This window comes from Corvus cornix, chromosome 7 (assembly GCF_000738735.6).
Source record: "Corvus cornix cornix isolate S_Up_H32 chromosome 7, ASM73873v5, whole genome shotgun sequence".
NCBI lineage: Eukaryota > Metazoa > Chordata > Aves > Passeriformes > Corvidae > Corvus > Corvus cornix.
In genome coordinates, this window is record NC_046337.1 from 35074865 (window position 1) to 35099845 (window position 24981).

The 24981-nt window shown below is 42.1% G+C and overlaps 1 protein-coding gene across 1 annotated transcript in view; it reads left to right on the top strand.

The window, feature by feature from the left end:
• The window catches only part of CPS1 (carbamoyl-phosphate synthase 1), a 107373-nt gene extending 85272 nt beyond the window's left edge, over nucleotides 1-22101 (top strand). The window contains exons 29-38 of the mRNA XM_010407842.4: nucleotides 2050-2127; nucleotides 3119-3226; nucleotides 4391-4480; nucleotides 5866-6036; nucleotides 8641-8715; nucleotides 11539-11637; nucleotides 18656-18715; nucleotides 19578-19690; nucleotides 20240-20369; nucleotides 21618-22101. Of these exons, the coding sequence (XP_010406144.3) occupies nucleotides 2050-2127; nucleotides 3119-3226; nucleotides 4391-4480; nucleotides 5866-6036; nucleotides 8641-8715; nucleotides 11539-11637; nucleotides 18656-18715; nucleotides 19578-19690; nucleotides 20240-20369; nucleotides 21618-21716 (1023 nt within the window). The 3' untranslated portion in view covers nucleotides 21717-22101. The remainder of the gene's footprint in view (nucleotides 1-2049; nucleotides 2128-3118; nucleotides 3227-4390; nucleotides 4481-5865; nucleotides 6037-8640; nucleotides 8716-11538; nucleotides 11638-18655; nucleotides 18716-19577; nucleotides 19691-20239; nucleotides 20370-21617) is intronic.
• The last annotated feature ends 2880 nt before the right edge of the window (nucleotides 22102-24981 follow it).

A 24981-nucleotide genomic window follows, 5' to 3' on the forward strand; every position in this document is an offset into this window, starting at 1 on the left:
TAGAGGGGTAGTGGCACTGTTACTTCCATCAGAAGGAATTATTTAACTAATTCTCAGAAGACTATAGGGTCAACCTGTGGTAGTGTGCCAGGTTCTTAGCAGTGCTTAGCCTCCCAAAATGCCTAACTTCTCTCTGTACTTCATCTGAAGTACTCTGCTTTGTGTTTACACTCGCAGAAGCAGAGCAGACAACAGCCGTAAGCCCCATTCAGTGGGACAGATCACTTTGTCATGCTGCTGGGTGGCTTTGTGATGGCAGTGGATGCCCTATAGGAGGTTCTAGCCCAGAAAAGTGACCCCTGGTCAGCTTAATTTGTCTCAGCTTGACTGGCTTGAATTGGGCTATGCTGTTCTTTGTTTCTGAGAGCTCTCATCCCTGGTACAGGAGGCCTTTCTGGGAGTTGCATTTGTAGAGTCTTGGCAATACATGACATATTCATAGGGGAAAGAGAGGGTGTTCGCATGAGATCCTTATGATATCTGGTTCTGCTACACACACAAGGCACTGCTGCTTGCTGCAAACGTGACCAGTTGCACATCATGAGGTTTTGGGTGCTCTGGTTCTGATCCTGAAGAGACTTACCCTAGATTTACATGCTATTTTTTTCCTAGTGTAGTCAGACTGCCAAGGGAAGAACTTCTTCCTTCATCCAGTATTGTGCATTGACAAAAGCTGTAGTATAGTTGAAGCCAAGCTAGCAAAAAGCAAACCAGAACAAAAGTACTGTGCTCTGCTTCTAAATTAGGGAGGATTTTTCAGTCTTGTCAAGGCTTTGTGGCCTGTGAGTGGTTCTACAGAAGCTACCAGTATTAGTTGTCACCATCTTTGCATAGGCTTAGTTTATCTGGTTCCAAAACCTTACCTAGTTCTGCTCCATCCAGCAGAGCTTCTCCAGGTAAAGGCCCTGCTAATTCTTGTTCTGTTGTTTTAATGACTGCTGTTTCAGTGTTGTGTCATTGTGGCATTTATGTTGTCAATAATGTTCAAAACTTCTAGTGCGGGTTGAGACAAATTGAAGTAAACAAGGCTGTGTGCACATATAAAATCTTCCGGTGAAAAACTGCAGCAAGACAGAAAGTAACAGGACACAAGCCACTAAATTTATGAAACAGTATAGGCTTCAGCATTGTCCTTGCCTGTGAATTTACCCTTGCACTGATAAATGGAAGGAATTGTGTTTTGTAACTTTTAGAGTTGCTTGGTATTTTTTCAAGAGGAGCCTTTAAAACATGCACAAACTGTCATTTATTTCATTTTATTCTCTAATAAATAATAGGCAGTTAGTAGTGGATGGGACAGGTAAAATGTTGAGACACAAAGATGTCCAGGAAGAATGCAGATTAGAGTTTTTTGGAGCAGGCGTCTGGAAGGAGAAAGTATTAGAGGAGAGTGGAAGTGTGTGTTAGCATCCCACAGACAGGCAGGAAGAAGAGGAAGGAAAACAATGTCTACCAGGGAAGGTAGTGAGAGTCAAGGACAGGTTGTTCCTGGCCAGTTATAATTAGTGGCAACCTCTCCCTGGGAGACTTAGGAAACCAGGCAGAGAAATTAGAAAGGAATGGATCAGTTGCCTAGAATGTATGACTCTAAAATAGCAAACAACCTCTCTACAAAGTCATTGAGAATGCCGAGGATCAGTTCCTTTGTGAAGCACCACATCCAATGAGATGGCTGGGAGGCTCAGACCAAGGAAGAATTAAAGATCTTGGAGTTAAGGACTGTCTTTGGGAAATGGGATTAGAGATCGCTGGATCCACACATTTCTTGCTGTTGTCTTCCTGCCATGATGTCATGTAAAAGACCTTTATGGTTTTGCCCCAAATTTCCCTGTCACGGCGTTGTTATGGAGAGCTCAAACTTTTTTTGCATCAGTGGTTTTAGGGAAATCATGCCAAGTTCCCCCATTATATCTCTGCAAAGTTCACTTATCTGTGGAAATGAGGATATTAATAGATTGATCTTCTGGTCTTTTGCTTCCAAAAGGTCCTGGGTGGTCTATAAATATTCTCTTACAAAAACTTTCTAGTTTTTTCTTGTCTTGATGGCAGGATCACCCTGTGGTACTCACTAAATTTATTGAAGATGCCCGTGAGGTGGAAATGGATGCTGTAGCCAAGGCAGGAAGAGTAAGTACTTCACTTTTCTTTAACATTAAACGTGTTTTTTCAGGATCTGAGATCTGCAAAAATGTGTAGTCTGAATGATTTACTATAGAACCATGGATTCATGCTGAGGAGAGTAAAGAAATAAGAGGAATCCATCTTAGGCTCAAAACCATTGTGCTTGAAAAGCTCCACCTATCTTATTGTATACACCTAACCAGTTATTTTTTAAGCATTGCTTATCCATGTAAATGAATCCTTTCGAATATAATTTTTACCGGACTTGCAAATCACTGGCTTCAGAAATGACTTTCAGCAGAATTTTATCATGGGTTATGGAATTACCACAGTGATTCAATTTTTTTTACAACTTTGCCTTGCATTTCATTACTCAGCAAAGGCAAAAAGATCACAAACTTCTCAATTAACAGGCATATTATTTTTTTGATCTTAATTTTTAACCAGCAGACATGATCACTTTTTTGGTATTAAGGTCATGTGCCTTGATGCAGTTGATTCAATTTAAATCCTTAGGCCTGGATTTCCTCTGCTTTCTTTTCTCCATGATAAAACACCACAAAAGAGTGGGGGTAAAATAATATACCAGTGATGTTAGTTCATGCTTGTTCCTGTTGGGGAATGGCAACTTTTTTGTGTTCTGGCAAGCAGAACTTAGAAATCTGGTTTAAAGCCTCCTTAGCTTTTACCTTCTGAGCCCACATATGTTAGAGAGAGGAAGGGAGCCTTAGGATCTCCAGGCTGTGGTAGGTTTTACCATGTTCATGATTTGCTTAACCATGGTAGAAGGACACTGACATGGTCTCCTTGTTCATATGCCTAGTGTCTGCTTCAGGCATATGCTCCTCAAAATCTTGGGAAATTCACTTCTTGTTGCCCCACCATCTATATCCTTTTTCAGATACAGTTCTGTTCAGGAGGCTGGGCTATGCTGGGGTCAAAGGAACAGTTTGTGAGAGGGTGAAATGACCAAGTGCTCTCTCATTGCTGTGTGCAGGTTATTTCACATGCTATTTCAGAGCATGTGGAGAATGCAGGCGTTCACTCAGGAGATGCCACCCTCATGTTCCCCACACAGACCATCAGCCAGGGAGCCTTGGAGAAGGTTTGTGTTGCACTAGCACTGAAAAGAGAAAAGGAAATGAGGATTTGAATCTGCTTTCCCTCCATCACCAGTGGAGAAATCAAATCACCAATGATTTTTTTAAGGCCACTGTGGTATGTGCAAGTGACTGATGTCAGGGTACCCCTGTGATTGGCTTGATTATCTGAACTGTGTCCCAGTAATTTAAGCAGTAGATGTGCACACTTTTCCACCCATAGGATTTTTTGTTTCCTTGGTTTAAAACCAGCTTCTGTAGCAGTAGACAATTGTTTAATTCATACATATGCTATGGTTCTCTTTCCACTTCCTTTTCTCCCACAATCCTTAAATGATTATGTCAGATGTATGACTTTCTAGCTGTCTGCTTTTCCAAAATAATTATCAGGATGAATAAACCTCACCTAATCTTGACTTTTTCCCCTTTCGAGAATAGACCTTGTGATACCCAGTTAGTTGTTAAGACGCATTTATAAAATGAAGTGTGCCATGCCCCATGATGTCATCCTGTTAAGGGTTTGCTTGGAAGCCAGCAAAAGCTGTAATATAATGATCTGTGCTCCAGCTCTGTTTCCAAGAATGTCCAAAGCCGTGTTTCTGAAAATATCATCTCCTGGAGCAAAGCTATTCAAACCTTTGTATTGACACACCTGAGAAATAAGACTTTCCTCCCAGTTTGTTCCAGAGTGTATCTGCTCACACCTCCCACGGATCTGTGATGGGACAGGCATGTTGGTGAAAGACTTTTAAGACACTTAAAAAACTGATTAGTTATTCTCAAATAACAAAACATTATTCATTATGTCACCAAGAAAGGTATAAAGACTCCAGTGTGCAGTGTAGGAATTGCTGCAGGGCAAGGCTTTGATTCTCTGTTTTTCTCCTTCTCCCCTCTGCTTTCTCACACACACCAGAAACTGATTTTTACTTCTGCCCTCAAATGGCACTTCAGGCTCTAGGTTACTAGGGAAATTAAACATGTTTGCTTCTGAAATAATGTTATTGCCAAAATGTGGGGATAGAGAAAAAAAAACAGGACAGAGAGAGAGGATGTTTAAAGAAATCCACAAGTCTAGTGATTTATTGCCATGATGCTCTCTATTTTGTGGAACCTTATTATTTATTCTATATACACACATTTACACTTTTTAAATTTGGTTTTTATAGGTAAAAGCTGCTACAAAAAAGATTGCAAAAGCCTTTGCCATCTCTGGTCCATTCAATATCCAGTTCTTGGTGCAAGGCAACAATGTGCTGGTAAGAGCTGTTGTGAGTGTGGCAGGGCCTATGCTGTGCTGAGGTTTGTGGGTCCTGCATATCTGCTGTGGGCATGGTGGCAGTGGCAGCCACCTGCCTTGTTCAGAGGATGTGGGGTTGCCTGTGCCACCCCTCATCACACAGCGCTCCCTGCCTGTGTGGCAGAGAGCATCCTCCCCTGCCTTCACACTGAGGGTGAAGAGAGTCTGCTTGCTTTGTCTGTCAGCTTTGTTTCACTGTGGGCTGCTGTCCTTCCCAAAATTATCAGTTTGGAATAGGATGGGACAGCACTGGGACCTGCACCTCATCCTATGTACTGGATATCATGGCTTTTAGACCTCTGATATCCTCTCTCATCTTCAGCTATTTTGATGTTAAATTAAGCCTTCAAAGGGATTGAAAAGAAAGCAAGACAATATAAGTGTTGAAACCTTTACTATAAGCCATTAGGATGGTTATCTGAATAGTCCTAGTAGTTATTAGTAAGAGAAGTACAGCAGATGTCTGACCCTGTCTGGGTAACAGTTGGCTTTCTGTTGCTAATGGAAGGTCAGAGGAATGTGAGCAGAGTATGACTGAGGAAACAGTGAATAGGAAGAAAACCTGACAGGAAACAGAAGAGATGCATTATTGGCGAAAATTCCTGTTTGGGCTATGAGTTGAGTAAAATGCACTTACTGTTCTTCACCTTTCCTCTGTTTCACACATGGTTATTCAGAAACTCCACAGAGGCAGAGAACAGAGTTTTTCCTTCCTCGCTTTCCCACAGCTGTGCTTGTCTTTCTCTGGAAAGACCCTCCCTTTTCAGTTGTACCTTAACTTACGTATTCATATCCTCTTTCATTCCACTTCATTCTCACAGCAATTCCTCTTCTGCTCTTGAGCTCCAAGGTGGCTTCTCAGCACGTTGCAGAACTTCTTTGTTACTTTCTTGCCTGGTTGAATGACTTCCACATGCGAGTGAGGGAAGTCAGTAAGGATAGTCCAGTCATTCAGGAAATGCCATTGCCATGGAAAAAGAACAGGTTGGACTTCCAGAAGTTGTACCTAATGCCTGTGCATATGTTTTCATGCCTCTTGCACATTAACTTAGGATATAGTACAGCATGTTTTCGAGTGAACTTTGGCTTCCCTTCAGTTCTAATATTCAGACAATAGAGATGGATCTCAGATGAAGAACATCAGTCTGCTTGTATCTCAGGCTGGCCATTCCCCATCCCTCATCCCTGTTTTAATAATGATCCAGATTTCTGTGTTTCTTATTTGACAATCTGAAGATCATCACTGCCAAGAGGACTCAGGGCTGATTTCAAAAAATATGAATCAATCTATTTCTTCCCTGGACAATCCCTGACCCTGGTATTTATCTTTTTTAATCCCACCAGGTGATAGAGTGCAACTTGCGGGCTTCACGCTCCTTCCCCTTTGTATCCAAGACTCTGGGTGTGGACTTCATTGATGTGGCCACTAAGGTGATGATTGGAAAACAGGTTAATGAGTCATCCCTCCCTGCAATGGAACATCCCATTTTTCCATCCAGATATGTTGGGATTAAGGTACGGTTTCCAAAAGAACAACAAAAACCCCACCACAGAGCCAGAACATAGCACATTAACATACCATTAGTACTTTAATGCCCAGAGAGAACAATTTACTCACTGGCCAAAGGCCAAATTGACCTTTTGTAGCTTCTGTCAAGATAATCTATTTGAAAACTTTAGAGAAAAATCAGAGGAAAATTATCCAGTGAAACCAAATCTTCCTTTATTTTCAGCTTCTAACCTACTCTGAATCCTGTTTATGGGCTGCATTATAAATTTACACTTGCAGAGTTGAACACTGAAGTTCAGGCTATTTCATAATACTGTGTAATACACATGTGGACATGCAAAACTTTGTGTTGTGAGTGCCCCCCAGATTTTATCTGCAGGATCTGGGACATGGGCTGTCAAATGCACATAATCTCCTTTATATTCACCACCAGTTAAAATAGGGGTGAAAGTTTTGCATCCTTTGGTTTCAGTAAGGCCAAAGTTTTACTTTTTATAATTACTAAGTTTGTATAGGACCCAACATAGTAAAGTGTACTGTAGATATTTTTGAATGCTTAGTGGAAGAAAAAAAAATTAATTGAAGCTCCTAATCATAAAAATCTAGAACAGTAATGCAGAAAATCCAAGGGATAATGAGAATTGTTTAATTGTTTATACAGAAACTTCCAAGCTTTAATAGCTTCCAAATCAAGTGAAAACTGAGGAAGCAGAAAACCAACATCTTTCTACTAATAAAATGTTCAGACCTATTAAAATTAAAGCCACATCTGTGTCCCAAGCCAGTCAGTCTAGATGTAGCTTTACATTTTATTTTGATGTCACAGATAGGCATTATCTCATTATCTGAAATTCAAACTTGAGACTTTTTTTTTTTTTTTTTTTTTTTTTTGGTGAGTCTAATTTATTTTTATAAATTTCTACTATTTAGACTTAGGGCTTCTGCACTGTTGTTAGCTGAACTGTCAAGAGTTTTGTCTCTCCTGGGAATGCTGGTTACAGAGCGGAAAACCCAGATTTATTCTTTAAAACTTCCCTACAAAGCTTTTTATACTGCTTGTGTTCTGTGTGGATTTGTCAAATATAAAAACCTGCTAACACCTTTGGAAATGCTAAACTTTGAAAAATATTCCAGTTTAGCCTGTTTGTTGTTATCTATGCATCATATTTGCTATCCTCTTACAATTTATTGCTAGTAGTATTTGCATGGAGACAGGATCTTGTTTCTTCAGCAGTTCTTAAAAGAGGATATGAAACTTTTTTCTTCATTCTCAACATAGCTGCTCCTTTGTGAATTAGAGTAACCACTGTTTAAGCTTTAGTGATTGAAATACTGTCTCACCATGTTTGCTTCCAGACTGGTACAAGTATCAGGGCCTGACCAAGATTAAATCCTGGGCAGAGAATAACTGACTAAGTTTTAAATAGGGCTTAGTTGCAGTACCAGAGCCTGCTCCTGATGATGCATTTTCATGGTCATGGCAGATAAAAATTAGGGAGCTGGTGGAAGGCTTTGCTGCTTGTTACCTTTCAAGACAATGTACATTAAAACAATCCACCTCAACTGGCATATCTCAGCTTGAGTTGGCCAGTGTAAACATTTTCTCTTTACTTACAGTGGAAACAAAACTGATCTAAAAGTCACAAAGACACGTGACATTTTTTGAGAAAAGTTTTGAATTTCTCCTGTCTCATTTTAACTGGTCATTGTTATGTGTCATGAAGCAGCAGCTTCATGTTACCCTTGGAGACCTCCAGGGACAGAATTATAGCTTCAAATTTAAAAACAGATACATTTTTAAGCAGAAATCTTGCTGCCTTTATGCAAATACCATTAGTAGTTTAAGATGTGGAGAAGCCCTACAGAAAATTACTTGGTAGTAGGAAATTTGTTCCATGTTTGTTACAAATGGTCATTGGTTCTTTAACAGAGACTTTCTTTTCCTCCCTCCCCTCCATGTTTCTTATTTTAAGATCAAATTAGACAAGAGAACTCAGAGAGTGCTGTGATCTAAGTCCTAATATAATCATCATCATCATCATCAGGGAGCTTAAAATTAGCATATAAAAGAAAAAAAATTACAAGTGTGTATTTCTGGATGTGAGGGAGAGGGAAAATATGAAAATAATTTGCAAAGTTTCATTTTTTTCACACCAAAAAAAGTGCATTCTTGTGGAATAGTTTTATTTCTGCAAATGAAACATTTCATGGAGAACAGCATTCTCTGAAAAATCAACTGGATTCAGATAGTATCTCTCCTTGTTCCATGAATTAAGTGCTTCACAGCCTTTTTGTTTAAAAATGTGCCCTTAAAATCATAGATAGTGGGCTACCACTGACTGAAAATCTACCACTGGAATGTGAGCAGGATGCAAGAGTTAGATGATTGATTTATTGGTGGAATAGATGGTTATTTGTTCCAGTCCATCATCAAGATGCTGAGGGAACTACTTTGCCAAGTATTCCTTTGCTTATCAGCCTTGACCACTGCTTTTTTTGGATCAATTCATGTCTCTTTCTGTCACTTCCAATTGTAGCTGGAATTTTTACATTCTTTTTAAATGATCCAATTTTGATTCTTCCTCCCTCCTTCCTCTTTATTTCACCAGGCCCCAATGTTTTCCTGGTCCAGGCTGAGAGATGCTGACCCTGTTCTCCGATGTGAAATGGCCTCTACTGGGGAGGTATCTTTTCATTGACTTTAAACATCATGAATCTTTGAAAGTGATCTTATTACTGCCTGAATCAAGATGGCATCTGTACCTTCTTCAGAAAATTGAAAAGATCTTTTTTAGCTGTATAACCTGCGATGTCCTGGAAAACCCAGTTTTTTCAGCCACTGGATGTCCCTCTTTACCTGAATGTCAGCTCCCTGAGTTGGACCTGGTCTGTGTGACAGCCTGAAATGAATTTATCTGAGAGCTGTTGTGTTCTGGGAGACTGTTTTGTGAATTATGTGCTTCTGGACAGACAAGTGGTTACAGCTCCCAACCCCCATGGACACTTGTAGCAGCAGCGACATGGAGACTCCAGGGCATGAGTGGTTGGTCTTGGGATGTGCCAGTTGCTTAAAGGCAGCAAAAATGTGTGGTATTTTCTTGTTGCCTGGTAACCATCAAGGCATGTCCCAAGGTGCAAAAGGAAAGAAAGAGACAATAAAATGTGGTGGCTACAGGGAGTGTGGGCAGGATTAGCCTGGGCAGCTTTCCTCACTCTTTGTGCAGCCAGGCTGTGAGGCGCTGCTGGAATGTCTCCTGGTGTGGTTATGGCATGCTGTGAGGGCACAGGGCTGGGCATCTTCCTGCCCAGGATCAGCACCCTCACCCTCACAGGCACAGGTTTCCATCTATATCACCTAAAGTGACACTGACTCATGTAGAACAAAGGATTTCTTTATGAGTTATTGCTGAGCTATCAAGGGCATCCAAAGATACACCCAAGTGGTCTTTAAATTTTATGTGTTCTGTTACTTCTAGAATGAGTTGCACTAGCAAAAAATTATTCTGGGCCAGAACACCCTCTTGGGAAAGTGATTAAATACTGAGGCAATTTGATTAGACTTAAGTCTGCTGTACCATCACTAGGCAGGTGGCAGAGCCTGAGCTGCTCCATTGAATGTGAGCTTGGGTATGTCTGCAGGAGCTGTTTTCATTAGGAAATACTTACCATGCTAGTATGAAAAAGTACTCTACCCAGATACAAAGTAAGAACAGCCTTAGGTCTCCTACATCTCTCCAGAATTACTTTATTTTACTCTTCATAATGTGCTAGAAATCAGTATTGCAGAAGATTTCCTTTCAGTGTAGTTAATAGGCAGAAAAAAGCCAAGTGACTTCTGTGACTTCCTGATTTTCAGAACAAAATTGAGTACACAGACAACCTCCTTGCCAAAAAAAAAAAAAAAATGTAACTAGGGACAAGAATTATTTTTCTGGGCTTTATACAGAGTTAGAGATTACCATGGTCATAAAAGAGGGATTATTAACTTTTATGAGTTGGAAAGATCCATATTCACAAATGCCATAAAGTGTGACAGTTATGGAAGTCTTTCTTATAGTGAAGTAAGGATAATAACTTGCTTTGGGTAAAATGCTCAGTTATTCCTCACAGACATTTTTCACACACATGGCTTGATCTGGGCTTGAATTTGTCATATCTGTCTGGCAGAGATTTATTTTGCTGTAAGCCATGGTTCCCACAACAGGAGAAGAAGGGGGTCCCTTTGAGTATTGTGGCTGTGGACCATTCCATAATAATAAACCTCTCCTGGAAGGCTGGAGAGCCTACAAGGCAGGGTCTGTCTGTCACCCTAAAAAGTCCAGGATATACATAGAATATAGATACACTGTATCATGTTGTCATGACTTTTTTTAAAATCCCTTCCCTTGTGGGATTTTTGTTTGGTTGGTTTTTTTTTTTTTTTTTTTACTTCAACAGATCTGGCAAATCATCATTTATTCTTCTTTCATGAAATACTGGTTTCTGCTCACCATGGTAACAGCGAGACCATGAATGTGAGGGCTCACTCTGGGATGGGAAGGACCATAAGAGGAAAATGGGAGAGCAATTCTCAATCAGCCCCTTTATCTCATCTGTATATGTTGGTAGATTTGTTATTTCAAAGAGAAAAATCAGTGACACTTCCTGCTTCTGATTGTTTTTCAACAAGTGTAGAGCTGACCAGAAAAAGTGAAGGTTGATTGGTTGGGTTTTTTTCTTTTTAAACTTTCACAAAAGCTCAATCATTCCTCTTTTTGTCACCAGAATTCCAAATTTTGGTTAGGAATGCACTTCAGCTCCTTCAGAAGATTGTTATCATATGACAGTCTGTAAGCAACCAAGCTCCACATCCAGTTCTGAATGCTGGAGAACTGCTAAATGATTCTTACTGGTTTCTTCCTCAACTATTTCTTTATATAAAATAAATTATTATGAATTTCCCTGATGGCTTTGTTCTTTTCTTAAGTAAATACTAAAATTTTACTTGAACTTTGTTCATCTCTGGACTTCTAATGGAGAAGCGTCTTTATATCCTGTGGTTTTCCTTCACAAGAAATGCCAGGAATACACCAGAGCACAAGCACTGCCTTACCATGGTTTGCAGGCACACAGAGGAACCGTGCCTGTGCACAACTCTCACTGCTGTCTAAGCCTTCTATAATGTTAAATAATTTGCAGTGCAAACCCAAATATTGGAGCAGAGGCTGTGTACAGCATCCCAATAACTTAGCAGAATCAATTGTTACTCCTTGGTGTGCTGTTTGAAACTAAACTATTGCTTATTCCTTCATTATTGCTTCATTAAAATTACGAAATTTGTCTGCAGTGATTTTCTGATTTACTGCCTGTTCCCCATGCCTGCAGGCTCCATGCAAAAGCAGCCTGACTTCTTCTCGCAGAAACAAAAGAGCCTATTTGAAAATGTCATTCCTGTTTCTTTTTAAGGCAATGTTTTTGGGTTGTTTTTGGTTTTCCCCTCATGCTGCCTTCTTTGTGCCTTTCTGCAGGTTGCATGCTTTGGGGAGGATGTGTACACTGCCTTCCAGAAGGCTCTGCTTGCCACAGGGTTTACGTTTCCTAAGGAAGGAATTTTGATTGGAATCCAGGTGAGTCCTAAAAATCAAAGCTGAGAAAGGAGCAACACAGAGGAACTCAGTAGCTTTTGCCTTGTTTTCATTCCTGTGGCTTCATGGCTTAAATTTGTTTCTCTGCATTTCATCTTGAAGTGCAGTAAGACAGCGAGGAACAAACACCATGGAGAGATCTTTACTGGATTCAATAAGGCTGGTCTGGTGGGTTTTCCCTCTGTCTCCTGACAGTTTCTACTGGGAAGTACAGAAGTTTGCAGTAGGAAGCTCCCAGGGATTGCTGCAAGCAGAGACTTGGGATCAGAGAGCTCTAAGACACGTTTCTGGGGAAACAAATGTTGCAGATGGTCAGTACAGAGAAACATCCCAACCAGAACCCAGAGCTCCCTCTGTGCTCCCTCCCATACAGGAGCCCTGGCCATGCTACTTTACATATGAACTCCCTTCATCTGTGTATTGCCCCTTGCCCTTTTCAAACTAGTTCCCCTCCAACCCTCCCAAATGGGGAGGCAGTTTCCATGCTGCAAAGTTGGATCTGCTAAGCTTTCCCCATGAAGGCACATGTTTCATTCCAGCAGAGTTGTAGCATCGATGACGGTGCAGAAAAGCTGATGTTGTTGGGGTGTTGTGGGCTGGTTATTGCTGTTATGCTGTTGGGCTGTGAGGCCTCCCCAGGCATGGCACTGTCACATCCCTCTCCTGCTGGAGTCATGATGGGAATGTACTTCAGTGCATTGGGGTGAGGGGTTGAAGGACATCAGTCTGTCAGCAAAACTGCGGAAATAGAAGAAACTCTCCAACAACATCTTTTAAGTGTTAGAGAATCAGGCATTACTTTATTCTGGCCAGGTTTTTATTCTGGCCAGGATGTGCAATAGAAATCACTCCATCCACACTTGCCCAGGTTGTGCATCATTGCATCACACAGAGGTCTTTACCAGACTTTTCACATATTTATACATAAAAACCCCAAAGAAATTCTTGTTGATTGGTTCTACATTACACAATTCTTAGTATTTGGTCTTCTATTTGTTATCGATCACTTTGCCTTCAATACTAATATGGTTCTCATTCTCTTATCAATCCTTTCCCAGACGAGGAATCTCCAACCACACCAGGGGGTAATGTCTATTAATGTCCATTTATCTCCCCTGTATCTTCTGGCTACTTCCAATCTGTAGGTGTTAAACTCTCAGAGTCTAGGAATCTTCTTTTTGTTGATTGAAGCCCATCAGATCTCACACAGTGAAACTCAAACCATCGGTGAACAGTCCTTTGAAGAGAAACCCTAATTCCCTACCCCCTTGTCAAAGGCAGACAAACCCCTGACTAAAGTTACTTAAAAAATTTAAAAGTTGTATCATTTCCAACAAGTCTTCACCCTTTTCTGCCCCCCACTTTTCTGCCATCAATCCTTTCTTTGTTTGATGACTGTGCACAGCTGATATTGTTCCCTACCCTGCAGCTCCTGTGACCCAGAAGTAGCTCAGAAAGAAAGAGCCAATGCTACATTTTTGTACAGATGTTTCTGGTTTCCACACTTTTCCAGAACTGTCTCCTCTAAGGGGTTGCCTCTTGGACACAGATTCTGCAGGTCCCTTGACTCCATGGTAGACTAGAGCTCGGACTTTAGGGTTTCATCTCTTGCCGTTATCACCGAAAGTTTCTTTGTGTGACAGAAAATTTAAGTGATATCATTATGGGAATGCTCTCCAGTGCAATGGGTTCTGCAAAGAGCCTTTATGTGAGGAAGTTCTGTTAAAAATGAGGCTTGGACTTTTTTGGGTGGAATAAAAGTCTGCTTGTTTATTAAAAAGAAAACCAGGAGCGGAGACTCGAGGTAAGCCCAAGTCCCACTCGACAACCCAGAAAAACAAACCGTGTGATGCACAGGGTGTTCCCTTGGACTCAGGTTCCTCAGGAAGACCGGGGGGGGGGCGGGGCTGAGCCCCGGAGCAGTTCTTATAGTCTCTTTTGATGCTGTGATTGGTGCAGCTCAGATCCTCCCTCTGATGGCTCGTTGCTAGGGTCTTCATTGGTGTTCAATTCTGTCAGTCTCTGGGGCACTGAGTGATTGGTTTGCCCACTAAGCAATAATCCCCCAAAGTGTTTACATCATAATTATTAGGTTATCTTAAGAACATTCTAGAACATTCTCCTCCTTTCTATACACCCACTACTTTCCCCCATTGGTGTCCCCATCTAGTGGGCACATGGCAACATTACATCCGTACAATCGCAATAACAACTCATTAACTGCATGCCCTCACTCTTCTAACAAGCAACTTTTAACTTCTTCTCAACCAAAAAAAAAGAACTTTTAACCATTTATTACAGTTCCTGACAGGTTTGCCTTAGGAACAGCCCTGCCCCTTTCACAGGCCTGGATCAGTAAGGAGGTTGTATGTTTCATGATGAACAGGGAGCCAGGCAGAAAAACAAAAAAATCTTGGTTCTTTATCAAGGAACAGTTACTGACTGCATAAAGTGCCAAAATCAGAGACAGTTGTAAGCTTTAGGATGTATGTATGTTCCTCAAAACTTTATACACTTCCAATACAACTAGAACATTCTTGGGCCCCATAAAACCATCTGATTGCTTCCTGCCATTTTCACACTGTGCTTGCAATAAGCTTATATGCCCTACATGATTGCATAAAGCTGATAAAACAAAACCATAAAATAGATGAATTTTCCTGTCAGACAACTGGGGTGTGAAAAAAGTCTTTGGCTGTTTGTGCCAGCAGAGGATGTGAAGGAAGTGTGTGAAAAGTGGCCAGAAAGGAACATGAATTCTGCTAACACAGGTTACCATGGAGTCCTCAAATGTCAACATATACACACATATCTGGGGATGGAAGCAGTTGCTCTAAGTTACCTCTAATAAGCAGAAAAATTGCTTGCTACCTAGATAAAGTTTAAAAGTTCAGTATAAAACTGTGGCGGCTGGTGAGCCTACGATACAAAGGACAAAGAGAGTCTGAGGCAGTCCCTAGTACTGAAAGAACCTCCCCAGGTTAGGGTGACCAGAAAGGCTTCTCCCAGTATGCTCTGCTTTGTTATGTTAATGTACCCCAGTTCTGCTTCCCTGGTTGGCCGTTGGCCTCTCTGCCCCTTTGTTACCTTGTATGTTCCTGCCCTAGAAGGTTCTCCACTCCAAGTTCCCCCATTGGCCCTTGCCCCGCGCCACTCCCCCACTTCCCTATTGGTTGCTTTACCCTAGTCCCGCCTTTGTACCACCCCCGTGCCCTCAGATCATTGGTCTCTGATCCTCAATCCGCTCCCATACTTAAACCTGGATGCTGCGTTGTTTTGTCTTTGTCCCTGGACTCCTTCACGGTGTGGCTGCAATAAACCTTTGTCTGTGGAACTCTACATGGAGACCCTTCCTGCCTCTTTGCCGTCAGCTCATACTACTGGAGTTATCCGTGTGTTTGTGCGTGCATGTGTGTGTGAGTGTGTGGCTGATCCTGCCGAGCGGTTTCGCTAAGGAGATGCTTTTGGAAGATCGCAGCACCTCGTGCTATGGCACAGCTGCCGCAGGCACCCAACTAGCAATATGAAACTCTGGGAAGTTGGTTCTGTGTCTACTGTATATACTGCATATTTAAAAACAGCATTTGAAAACAGAGAAAAGCAAAGCCAGGAGGAGAAAAAAGGAGAGAGACTAGTGTTTAAAATTTAAGTGTATTTTCTGGATAGCAGCTAAAGGGGAATGGGCAGAAAAAAAAGTAATTTTAGCTATAGAAGACATTTATGTAAGTTCTGTGTTAATAGCTGTTAAACTGAACTGAATGTTCTTTGTACAAAGGTGTTAAGAAAAAAAGAAGGGAAAAAGAAAAGATAAAGCCAAAAGCTCAACTCCACAAACCTTTTAAAAGTAAGAAGATTCTGTCCTTTTTAATGAGTGGTTTACAGTTCATTTTCTCACAAAAGAAACTTGAAAACAACAGATCAGTCGCTTAAAGGTCTCTCTGCATCCCAGCATATTTGTTCTATAATTAAACTACAAATCAAGAAACATAAAGTCAATTCTGAGAACCAGGTATTGCCCTCTCCCCAGTCTGGAGATTGTCACCTATGTACTTTTCAATGGTCTGCTTTGAAACAGAGGGGAAATAAAGTCCTGTGAGAAGGGAAGGTTGAAATGTTGACCTTCACCTGACATGCAGACTATGAGTGACTTTCTCTGAGTATTTGGCTGGAGAAAAGGGGCGCTCCTCACTGCAGAAACAAGAGGGACAAGGAATGAGGCATCAGGTGGGCTGTAAACAGTAGTAGCAACTGTTCTTGTTTCAATCACAAACGTGAACCCACCTGCCTCAAACAGGCAAAGTTGTTGGGGTATCCTCAGAGGGAAGCACAGTCTCGGGACAGATACCAGATAGCCTGTCTCGACCATCACTGGGTATTTTCAAACTACAGAATAATTTCTGCAACCTGTTCTGGCGCTCTGGGGGCTGATCATTGTTGGGAGCATGTACACAAGCCCCTTTGGTTGTCTCCAAGGTGCTGTGGTTCACCTACAGTAGATGGTGAACTCAAAGCACACCCCAATTTTGAAGGCTTCATTGCTTCATGACTAGCACCTTGCTCTGATTTTTAGTCTGGATTTTTATGTCTTGCAGAGAGAGAAATAAGAAGGAAAATGGTCTTGAATTCTGTTTCTCTCCAAAGCAGCTAGGTTCGTATTTCAGTGATTTGGTATGCTGCACATTTATACCTTTGCTGTTAATCATGTTGAGGTGAGAGGACACTGCCTCCTTGAAGGTAAATGTCAAATGGATATAGTTAACAGGAGTAGAGAGGGAGATCTTGGTTTCCTTGCAAATGTTTCTGGGGTGTTCTGCAAATCAAGAGTCGAATGGTTGTGCTGTGATCTGCAGTCCAAACTGAGCCCAGTATGCCCAGGCAATGAACCCACCTTGTTGGGGAGCTTCCAGGCTGGCGTGCAGTTCCAGTGGTAATCCTCCTGGTGCCATGCTGAGCTGTGGAAACCCAGGTCATCATCCCCAAGGTCAGGCACGTGAATGCTCCTTGATGTCCAGGGGACAGCACAAGGCAGGTTGGGCAGCTGATGGGGACTGTGAGCCTGCTGGGTTGTCCTTCAGCTGTGAGCACTCTCTGACACTGCACAGGTCAGGGATCCCCAGGATCTGAGAGGTCTGATGCTCTCCCACGGTAGATGGAATACGACTTCCATGTTAGACAAATGAATCTCTGCCAGTTTATGCAAGCTGATAACCTACCTCTTTCCACAATCTGGAGAAATCTGTGATGCTGAAACCCTGAGTCTGCCATTAAATAATTTATATTTTATGCAAAAGGAGTTGAAAAGCTAGGGGTATTTTTCTTTCCTGATTGGGCTAAGCAGTGATATCTCTGGGATGGAATGCATCTGTCTTTACATCTATGCTGGTGACCACAAGACGTGGAAAGCATTGATAGAGTATTTTATTTTTGCATCCTGGCACTCCAAGTCTGTTGTTTCAAGGTAACTTTCTGCCTTGGTTCCTTATAGGCCAGAATTTTTGCATCCTCCACTGTGGATTTGGATCCAGAATTCAAGATTATCACAGGAGATGGGTTGGCTTCATTTTGAGCTAGATCTCAGTGAGAACTGATGTAGCTGCATTGAATGAACTAAGGATGTAGCCCATTACAAATAGCAAGGCTTGCTGGCAAGCATGAGGGGTTATAAGAAATGGAACTTTTCTGATAAAGGAAAAAAATGCAATTCTTCTACAACAAATACCTTCCACTAAGTAAATATGCTTGTACTTTTCACCTTTAGTAACTAATGGTTTCTTACACAGGTTATTTCAGCCGGCTTGTAAATCTGAGGCTGCCCCGATGCAAGCTGACAGCTGTAATTTCTTTCCATAGAGAGGCTGTTTTGTGTGTCACAAGTGTTCAGTACATGTTTGACAGAAATTTATAATACTATTGTGAAAGCCAGCACCCCTGACCAGAAGGCAGAACCATTCTCTCTGACTGGGAAGCTGCCAACCCTGTCACATTGTATATTTATATTTTCCAGTTAATGTACAGAACGAGACGGCTTTCAGAATGAGGTTCTTTCCAGAGTGCTCAGAAAAAAACCCTGTTTACTCCTTTTCTTCTTAGGAAAATGTTGACCCTTCAGGATATTGCTCTCTCATCCATATAGGTTAAGCTATCAGTAGCTCTAGCAGGAATAAGGGAGCCTGTAATAATCTTACTTGCAAATGGCCAGACCAGGCTAAGGTTAAAAGCAAGGTTTGGCTTGCCTTGGCAGTGAGAAGGGCATGTGTTGCATCTGATCTTTGTATTGCTGTACCTTCAACATCCCAAAGATACTTAGGCTGATACTTTCGCTCACCTGTACTCTAAAATGGCTTGTTCAAGTGCAGATGTCTACAGGAGGTTGTCTTATATTTCTAAATGATGTTGGATCTGGGTATGCATTTTAAGACAATCTTTTGAAGGTGCTGTAAGTCAGGCATTCAGGTCCTCATGGGAATATGGTGTCCCAGTCTCCTGACTCCCTTTCCATATGCCCATGGGACTTAGAAATGAACTCATACATGTACAAGCTCTTATTCGTGTGAATGTGCAAACAGAGCATTCAAAGGCAGCCCGAAGCCCATCCATATATGTTATGTGCCAGAAGAGAAAGCAAATGTTTGGGCAATGATTGAAAAGATAATTAAGAGCTGAGGAGACTCTGGTTGGTGTATTTGAGAAGGCAATTGCCCAGATATTTAATATACACTAGTAAATCTTTGGTGGTTGCAGTCCGACTTAGTATGGGAACACTTACTCTGGTGTAACAAAGTATGTCTTAGCTGGGAGTGACTTGGGCTTCAGGATCAAGACAGTTGTCTTGGGAATGGTGCTGTACATGCACGTGCAGACATTTCTGTCCATGCCCACACTCAGCACAGAAAGGTGTATTTGCCTCTTAGCACAATGTGGAGGAGCTTCATGTTGCCCAACAATGTACTGTTTCCAAATCCTAGCTTTAGTGCTATATCTAAAAAATTTCCTTTTTCAGAAGTCCTTCCGCCCCAGATTCCTCAGTGTGGCAGAACTACTGCATGAGCAAGGCTTCAAGGTAGGTGGTTCCACTTAGTTAAAGCTAGAGAGCTTTCAAAATCTGAAATGTCCTCAGCCTGCACAGGAATGTTGGAGTTTCTTTGGAGATAGACAAAAAGGGGTATTTTTAATGTACAACAGGGATTTTTAGCTGAGTGATCCATAAAGTCAGCAGGTACCACCCAATTAAAATTTTTTACAAATGTTTAATTGAATGTCTGTTGTGAGGGCAGGAACAACACTGGCTCTGCTATCAGCCTGCAGCTGAGATGGACATCTCCAAGAAACAACAATGCCAATACGATGCCATGTATGGCAGGAGACAAGGGAGGGAAAACCTTATTTATGGAGAGTATCTGTATAGTGCTACATTTTCAGTGATACTTGCAAGCTGCAGACACATGAACTTTTTGGTGTTTACATCACTCTTGTAACTCTGTATCATTTCGCATCCATATCTCTATGGAAAAGCAACACAGCCACAGAAGATTGGTGAGAGTTTTACTTTTCAAAACTTAGTGCTAGGCATTAAAAAGAAAAAAAAAATGTGGCCAAAAAAAATTACAAGTGATTGAACTTAAGCCCTATTGAAAGTCACAGGGATTTAGGTTTGCCTAAGCCACTTCACTGCTTCTGGGAGTACTACTACCATTCACTGACTATCATCCATCAGGAAATCACAGATAACAGAAAGTTGGGAAGGTTGTTCTGTACTCTGTGTGTCTCTCTAGATGGAGAGACACCCTTGTTAGGAGAAATGTCCTCCAAAATCAGCTCTGACAACAGCAAGGCTGTGTGTTGGGTCAGGCCCACATGAGTTCAATGAAAAGTTTTGGTGTTGTGAAGTACACAGTAAATAACCCTTTTATTTCCTGTGACAGCTTTATGCCACGGAAGCAACCTCAGCCTGGCTCAATGCTAATGGTATCCCAGCAAATCCTGTGGCATGGCCATCACAGGAAAGCCAGAGTCCGAGCCTCCCTCCGGTCAGGAGGTAAGAGTAACACTCACCTTGTCAAATTTGTGTTTACAATCCAGGACAGCAAATGCAAGGGGCAAATTGCTAGTCCTGTTGAAAGCAACGGTAAGAATTTAATGGGACTTTGGATTCAATCCAAAAGTTTTGCTTTATCTGGTTCTGTCTGGAATTGCCACAGCAGGGATGTTTCAGCTTAATGAACATCTCATTGAACAGTCCTGTTTAGTATGGCTTGGATGTATTGCTCCATGTTATATTTTCATGCAAGGACACATGAAATCTGAATATTTAGCCTTTTAATGACAGTCAGTTATGCCTTTAACAGAGCTGTGCTGAGCTGTATCTAGGCTGAATACTGCTTTGCATTGCTGACTAGAACTGAAATAAAGTCCAAAATCCTGAATAAGGCTTAATGCCTTAACCCCTCAACCCACTGTTTCTTGAGCGAAGACTAAGCTCAAATGACATTTTCCAATATTGTTTAGCTGCATGCCTGTGCTGTTCATCAGAGGTTTTTATTAGGAAGAACACATTGTCATACTGTCTTGTGCATTGTCTCTTCAGGCTGGTGAGGGATGGGAAAATAGATCTGGTGATTAACCTGCCCAACAACAACACCAGGTTTGTCCATGATAATTATGTGATCCGGAGGATGGCTATTGACAGTGGGATTGCTCTGCTCACTAACTTCGAGGTACTTCCCATATTGTTATTTCTCCTCTTAGACATAAGAGCCTTCAGAGCTTCCAAGCCCTTGTGACCATAGATTCCAGTCTGTTTGCACCCTCATTATCTCTGGCAAATAATGTATCTGAAAATCATGACAACACAGTGGTTTGAATATATCTTCATTTTGCTACTATACAAAATGACATTGCTCTGAGTAAAACAAAACCAAACCAAATCAAACCAACCAACCAAAATATTCTGGAGTCCTGCACTGTGCAGCTGAAGTTGCTGCTGCACCATTTTCACTTCAGAGCAAACATCTCACACAGGGTTGCATGTAACATCTTTAAATTAGGCATGGGAAGTGCTTTTTAGTGGAATATGTTCCTGGTATGGTCCTTAAACCTTACTGCAGGATGTAGCTGGGCTTTCTTGAATGATCCTTGGGGCAATCCAGTTCAGAAGTGCCATCCAAGTGGAATTGCTGCCTGTCCTGTTGTAGTCCCCAGTTGCCAGTCATTATTGTTTTGTGGCTCCTGACAAACCCCTTTCACACCTGATGGGGAAAAGATATTTGGTAATGCAAAATGGAACTCCTGCTGCCAGCAGTACCTTGCCTTCCTTTGCAAGTAGCTTTGCCTGTCACAAAAGAGCCTCATCTGGCTCTCATTAAGCATAGCAGCCAAACTCCTACTGATTTTGGTGGGTACTGACACAGAACAGTGACTTGAACTGCTGTCCAGCTGTTCAAAATCTCCTGTGATTGGAGTGAGTGGAGAGCAGGGAGAATGACAAGCTGCAGGTTCATAGGATAATGGCCAGACATGATTAGCAGGAATGGGGAATTGAAGACCCATCCTTTGCCTACTAGCAAAACACACTCTGACAATCACAACAAGGGTCCCCATCCACACCTGCTTGATGCATTTCACGGAACCATTTGGATTGTAGAGTTTTAATCTCTGAGTTTGAGAGAGGAAAACAGCCCTGGTTCTCTTTACGTTTGGGCTGTAGGGAAAACAACAGCTCTCATGGAACAGAGCTGTCTTGCAAAGGAAGCCTGGCACATCTGCATCTCTCCAGCTGGACACGCAGGCTCCAGAGGGCTGGAGCTAGCTCCTGTGCACAGTTACCTTGAAATTGATATTGATTTGGATGGACTCAAGGACTGGACCTGCACCAGGAGGTTTCAGGGTGACAGAGCAGAAGTGTGGAGCCTGCTCTGTCATGCAGCCTTTGCAGTGCTCAGTCCTCCTCTTCTTTGTATTGACAGGTGACAAAGCTTTTTGCCGAAGCTCTCAAATACTCTGGGAAATTGGACTCCAGGAGTCTCTTCCACTTCAGACAGGCTGACAATGGAAATGCTGCATAGAAGAACTCTCTCCAGCCTGCAATCTTACTGCTTCTGGCACCTCAAAAGAGAGGGGATCTCAGATATCCACCTAACCACCTTTCCATGTATTTTGCTTTTGTTTGGTCTTTTTCAGCCTGCAGATTTGATGGGAGAAGAAAGCTGCATGTGTGTGTCCTGGAATGGCTTCCAAGTTCTGCTCAGTCCTTCAGGCTATTATCGTTACTGTTTTTTACATTCTAATTCAATATTGTGAATTCAGGTGGCTCTCCCTGTATCATAAAGACTCTTTCTCAGCCTTGTGTCTGGCTTCAAAAGTGGAGAACTCCCCAAAGACTTCTGTGTGTTGCTGTCCAACTTTTTGTGCCGTGATTGTGGGCATTAAAATCAAATCCTTTGAAAATGAGGTGAAAGTGTTGCAGTGCTTTACCCCCTCCCAGTTAAATGACCATTTCATTTTCATTCCCACCTTCTCTGCTGCTTTTTCAGCTCTGGCAGCACCTTCAACTGCTGTCTGTGGAGCAGATCCCCGCTGTGACACAGGAGGTGTTATGCTTGGCTGTCTGCATGGCAGAAGACTTCAGCAGCTCTGTGGCCAACAGCACTGTGTCCTGCAGCACATGCAGAGTCTCCTCTAAACCTGTACCAGCTAAGGAATATGTGTCTGTCTTGCTTCCCCTGTGCTGCAGTGTGTACACAGCACACCCAGGAGTCCGGAGTATTCAAAGCTGGACAACTTCTCTGATACTTGCTAGAGTAAGCTGAAGTGGAATGTTTTCTTCCAGCCACACTCTGCCTGCCTGAGATTCCAAATCCAAGACACTGCTAGTCTTAGGTACCTACCTCTTATATATGCCCCAATACCTGCAGGCTCTGCCAAGAAATACTGCTACCTCTGGTGCTGGATGTCTGGTGGTGGAGCTGGCTACCACCTAGCAGTGCTTTTTGAAGCTATCAACACTGCAAATAGTGCAGTTAAGGTGGTGTGGATGAGATAACCAAACCTGGGCTGCTTCTTGTGTGTGCTCCAAAGTTCCCTTGGGTCTCAAGAAGCTTTGAGTGTGGAGAGAGGATCGGGGTGAAGAGGTTTTCTATTTGGTTTTTTTTTTTTAATTAATGCTGAAACATTTCAGGAAGGATATAAAATCTGATGAGAGCTGTTACTGATATACACAAAGGCCTGAGCAGAGGCTGGGATGCCTTTAGTTACCAAGGGACTCTCTGAACCATATGTTAACTGCCAAAACCAAATTTGGAGCCAGACTTTATTTCTGGTTGGCATTCCATGCTCTTGTTGTGGTATTTCTTCAGTACTATCTTTTGTGATGAACACAACCCTGCCTGCTGTGCACAGAGAGAGCTTTGCACTTTCAGAGTAGCAATGTTATTAAAAAAACTCACAACAGTAACAAAAACCCCCAAACCAACTAAAACTCCAGAAGAGCCCAAAGGCATCAATTGTTCACCCATCCAGTTATGAAATGGGTGACTAATGGTGGTTAATGAAACAGCACTCTAAAGGCAACCTGTGCATATTTTTTCAGTGGCAAAACTCCCATTAACAGCTGGTGTCATCTCACATCCACCCCCCCTGCTTTCACCTCTAGTAGAAAAAAAAGCAATATCTTAAAACATCTGTATTCTCTTATTGTTCTTTTATTTTGTCACTCGTCTTATGAGTTGAAAATGAAATAAGTACCAGATTGTGACAGCTACTCCTTCTTAAATTCTGCATGGCCAGGATTCTGCCCTTCTTTTTTTAAGTCCTTTTTTTAAAAGCATTGATGAACACTGGTCTGTTAGGAAACCATCATTCTTATGTGTGACAGTGACCACATCATTTAGGGCAGAGCTGCTGAAATGCCTCAGAGGTGAAGAGGTGCTGGGAAAAGAGCAGGACTGTTAGGGACGGAGTCTGGAGAGCTGGCCGGATAAACGACACGTACACCGATACGATTAAGCATCGTTCTCCCTTTATTGTTCAACTATGCCAGCTGATATCTACTTTTGCAAAGATTCACACCCAGTCCCTCTAGACAGCCTCTAATCAGCGGGGGAGCCGGCCAGTGGATACCTTGCCAAGGACTCTCAGGCCTGCTTGCAGCCAGGGGCCAGTTCAGGGGTTTTTCCTCAGCAACCCTGGGTTGTCCAGTCTTTCCAGGGGTATCATATGCCCCTGTTCCACAAGGAATCTCTCTACACAGGACAAAGGCTTCAGCTGTATGTACTCAAGAGAAGGAAGAAGCCCTGATCCCCCGAGAGGGACATGTGAAATACAAGTGAGGAGCCAGAGGATGGAGCAGTGGGCTAGCAAATATTGGAGAGATGGGAACATTTAAAAAGGGGCTGTCAGTTTTGGAAAAATAGGAAAACTTTGCTATTAATTAAACTTTGTTAACCAGTGCTCCTGCCAGTTAGCTGATAGTGTGGGTGTATCTATGTATACTTGTATATACATTCCTGTTGCTGCAGCAGCTGCAGGTACTTAATCCACAGCTTCTTTGGTGTCCACAGGCTCTCATACAATTGGAGTGGAATCCTGTTGAAAAACACACCAGGGCTGAATACACACTGAGTACTCTGTAATTATGCAGTAATGTTAATGTTTTGCTGCCAGTGCTAAACACTGGGCTCTTCCCGCTCCTGCTTCAGAGCAGGTGACAGGAATGTCCTTTCTTAGTCAGACCCATCTATACAGCCCTGTGCTGGCTTTGCTCCATCTCCTTTTGGTGTCTCCTCCCCTCCCTTCCCATTGCTGTGACTGATGCAAGATGAAACTCCAAATCCTGTCATGGACAGAAGGAGTCGAGAAATCATCCTCCAGCTTACTTCAGGCTGACACTGATGCTGGCTGAATTTGTTTCTTGATATGCCTTTCTTTTTTTGTGCGGACACTATAGAAAAAGATTTTTAAGTATCTACAGCTGTTGGGATCAATGTGGAGCTAAAAAGAAGTTCCAATTAGTATCCTTTGTACCAAGCTCATCTCTGCTCTCAACGGATTCTCTCTTATAAATGTCTTTTCCTTATTAATCTTGGGGAGGTTGACAATGACAGATGAAAGAGGAGGCTGTTGAGAGTAAGAAATATCCTAATCTATGAGCACTCAAATAATTTTACTCTTTTTTACTGCCTTAAAAGAGGGTTGGTAAAAGAGATGCATGAAGGTGTAAGAGACAGTACAAAGCACAACCTTTGAGATAAGCACAAGAAATGGTGACAAGAGCTGTGATGAAATATAAAAGGAACTAATTTTTAGTAAGAGTGGGGTTTTTTTTCCTCAGTA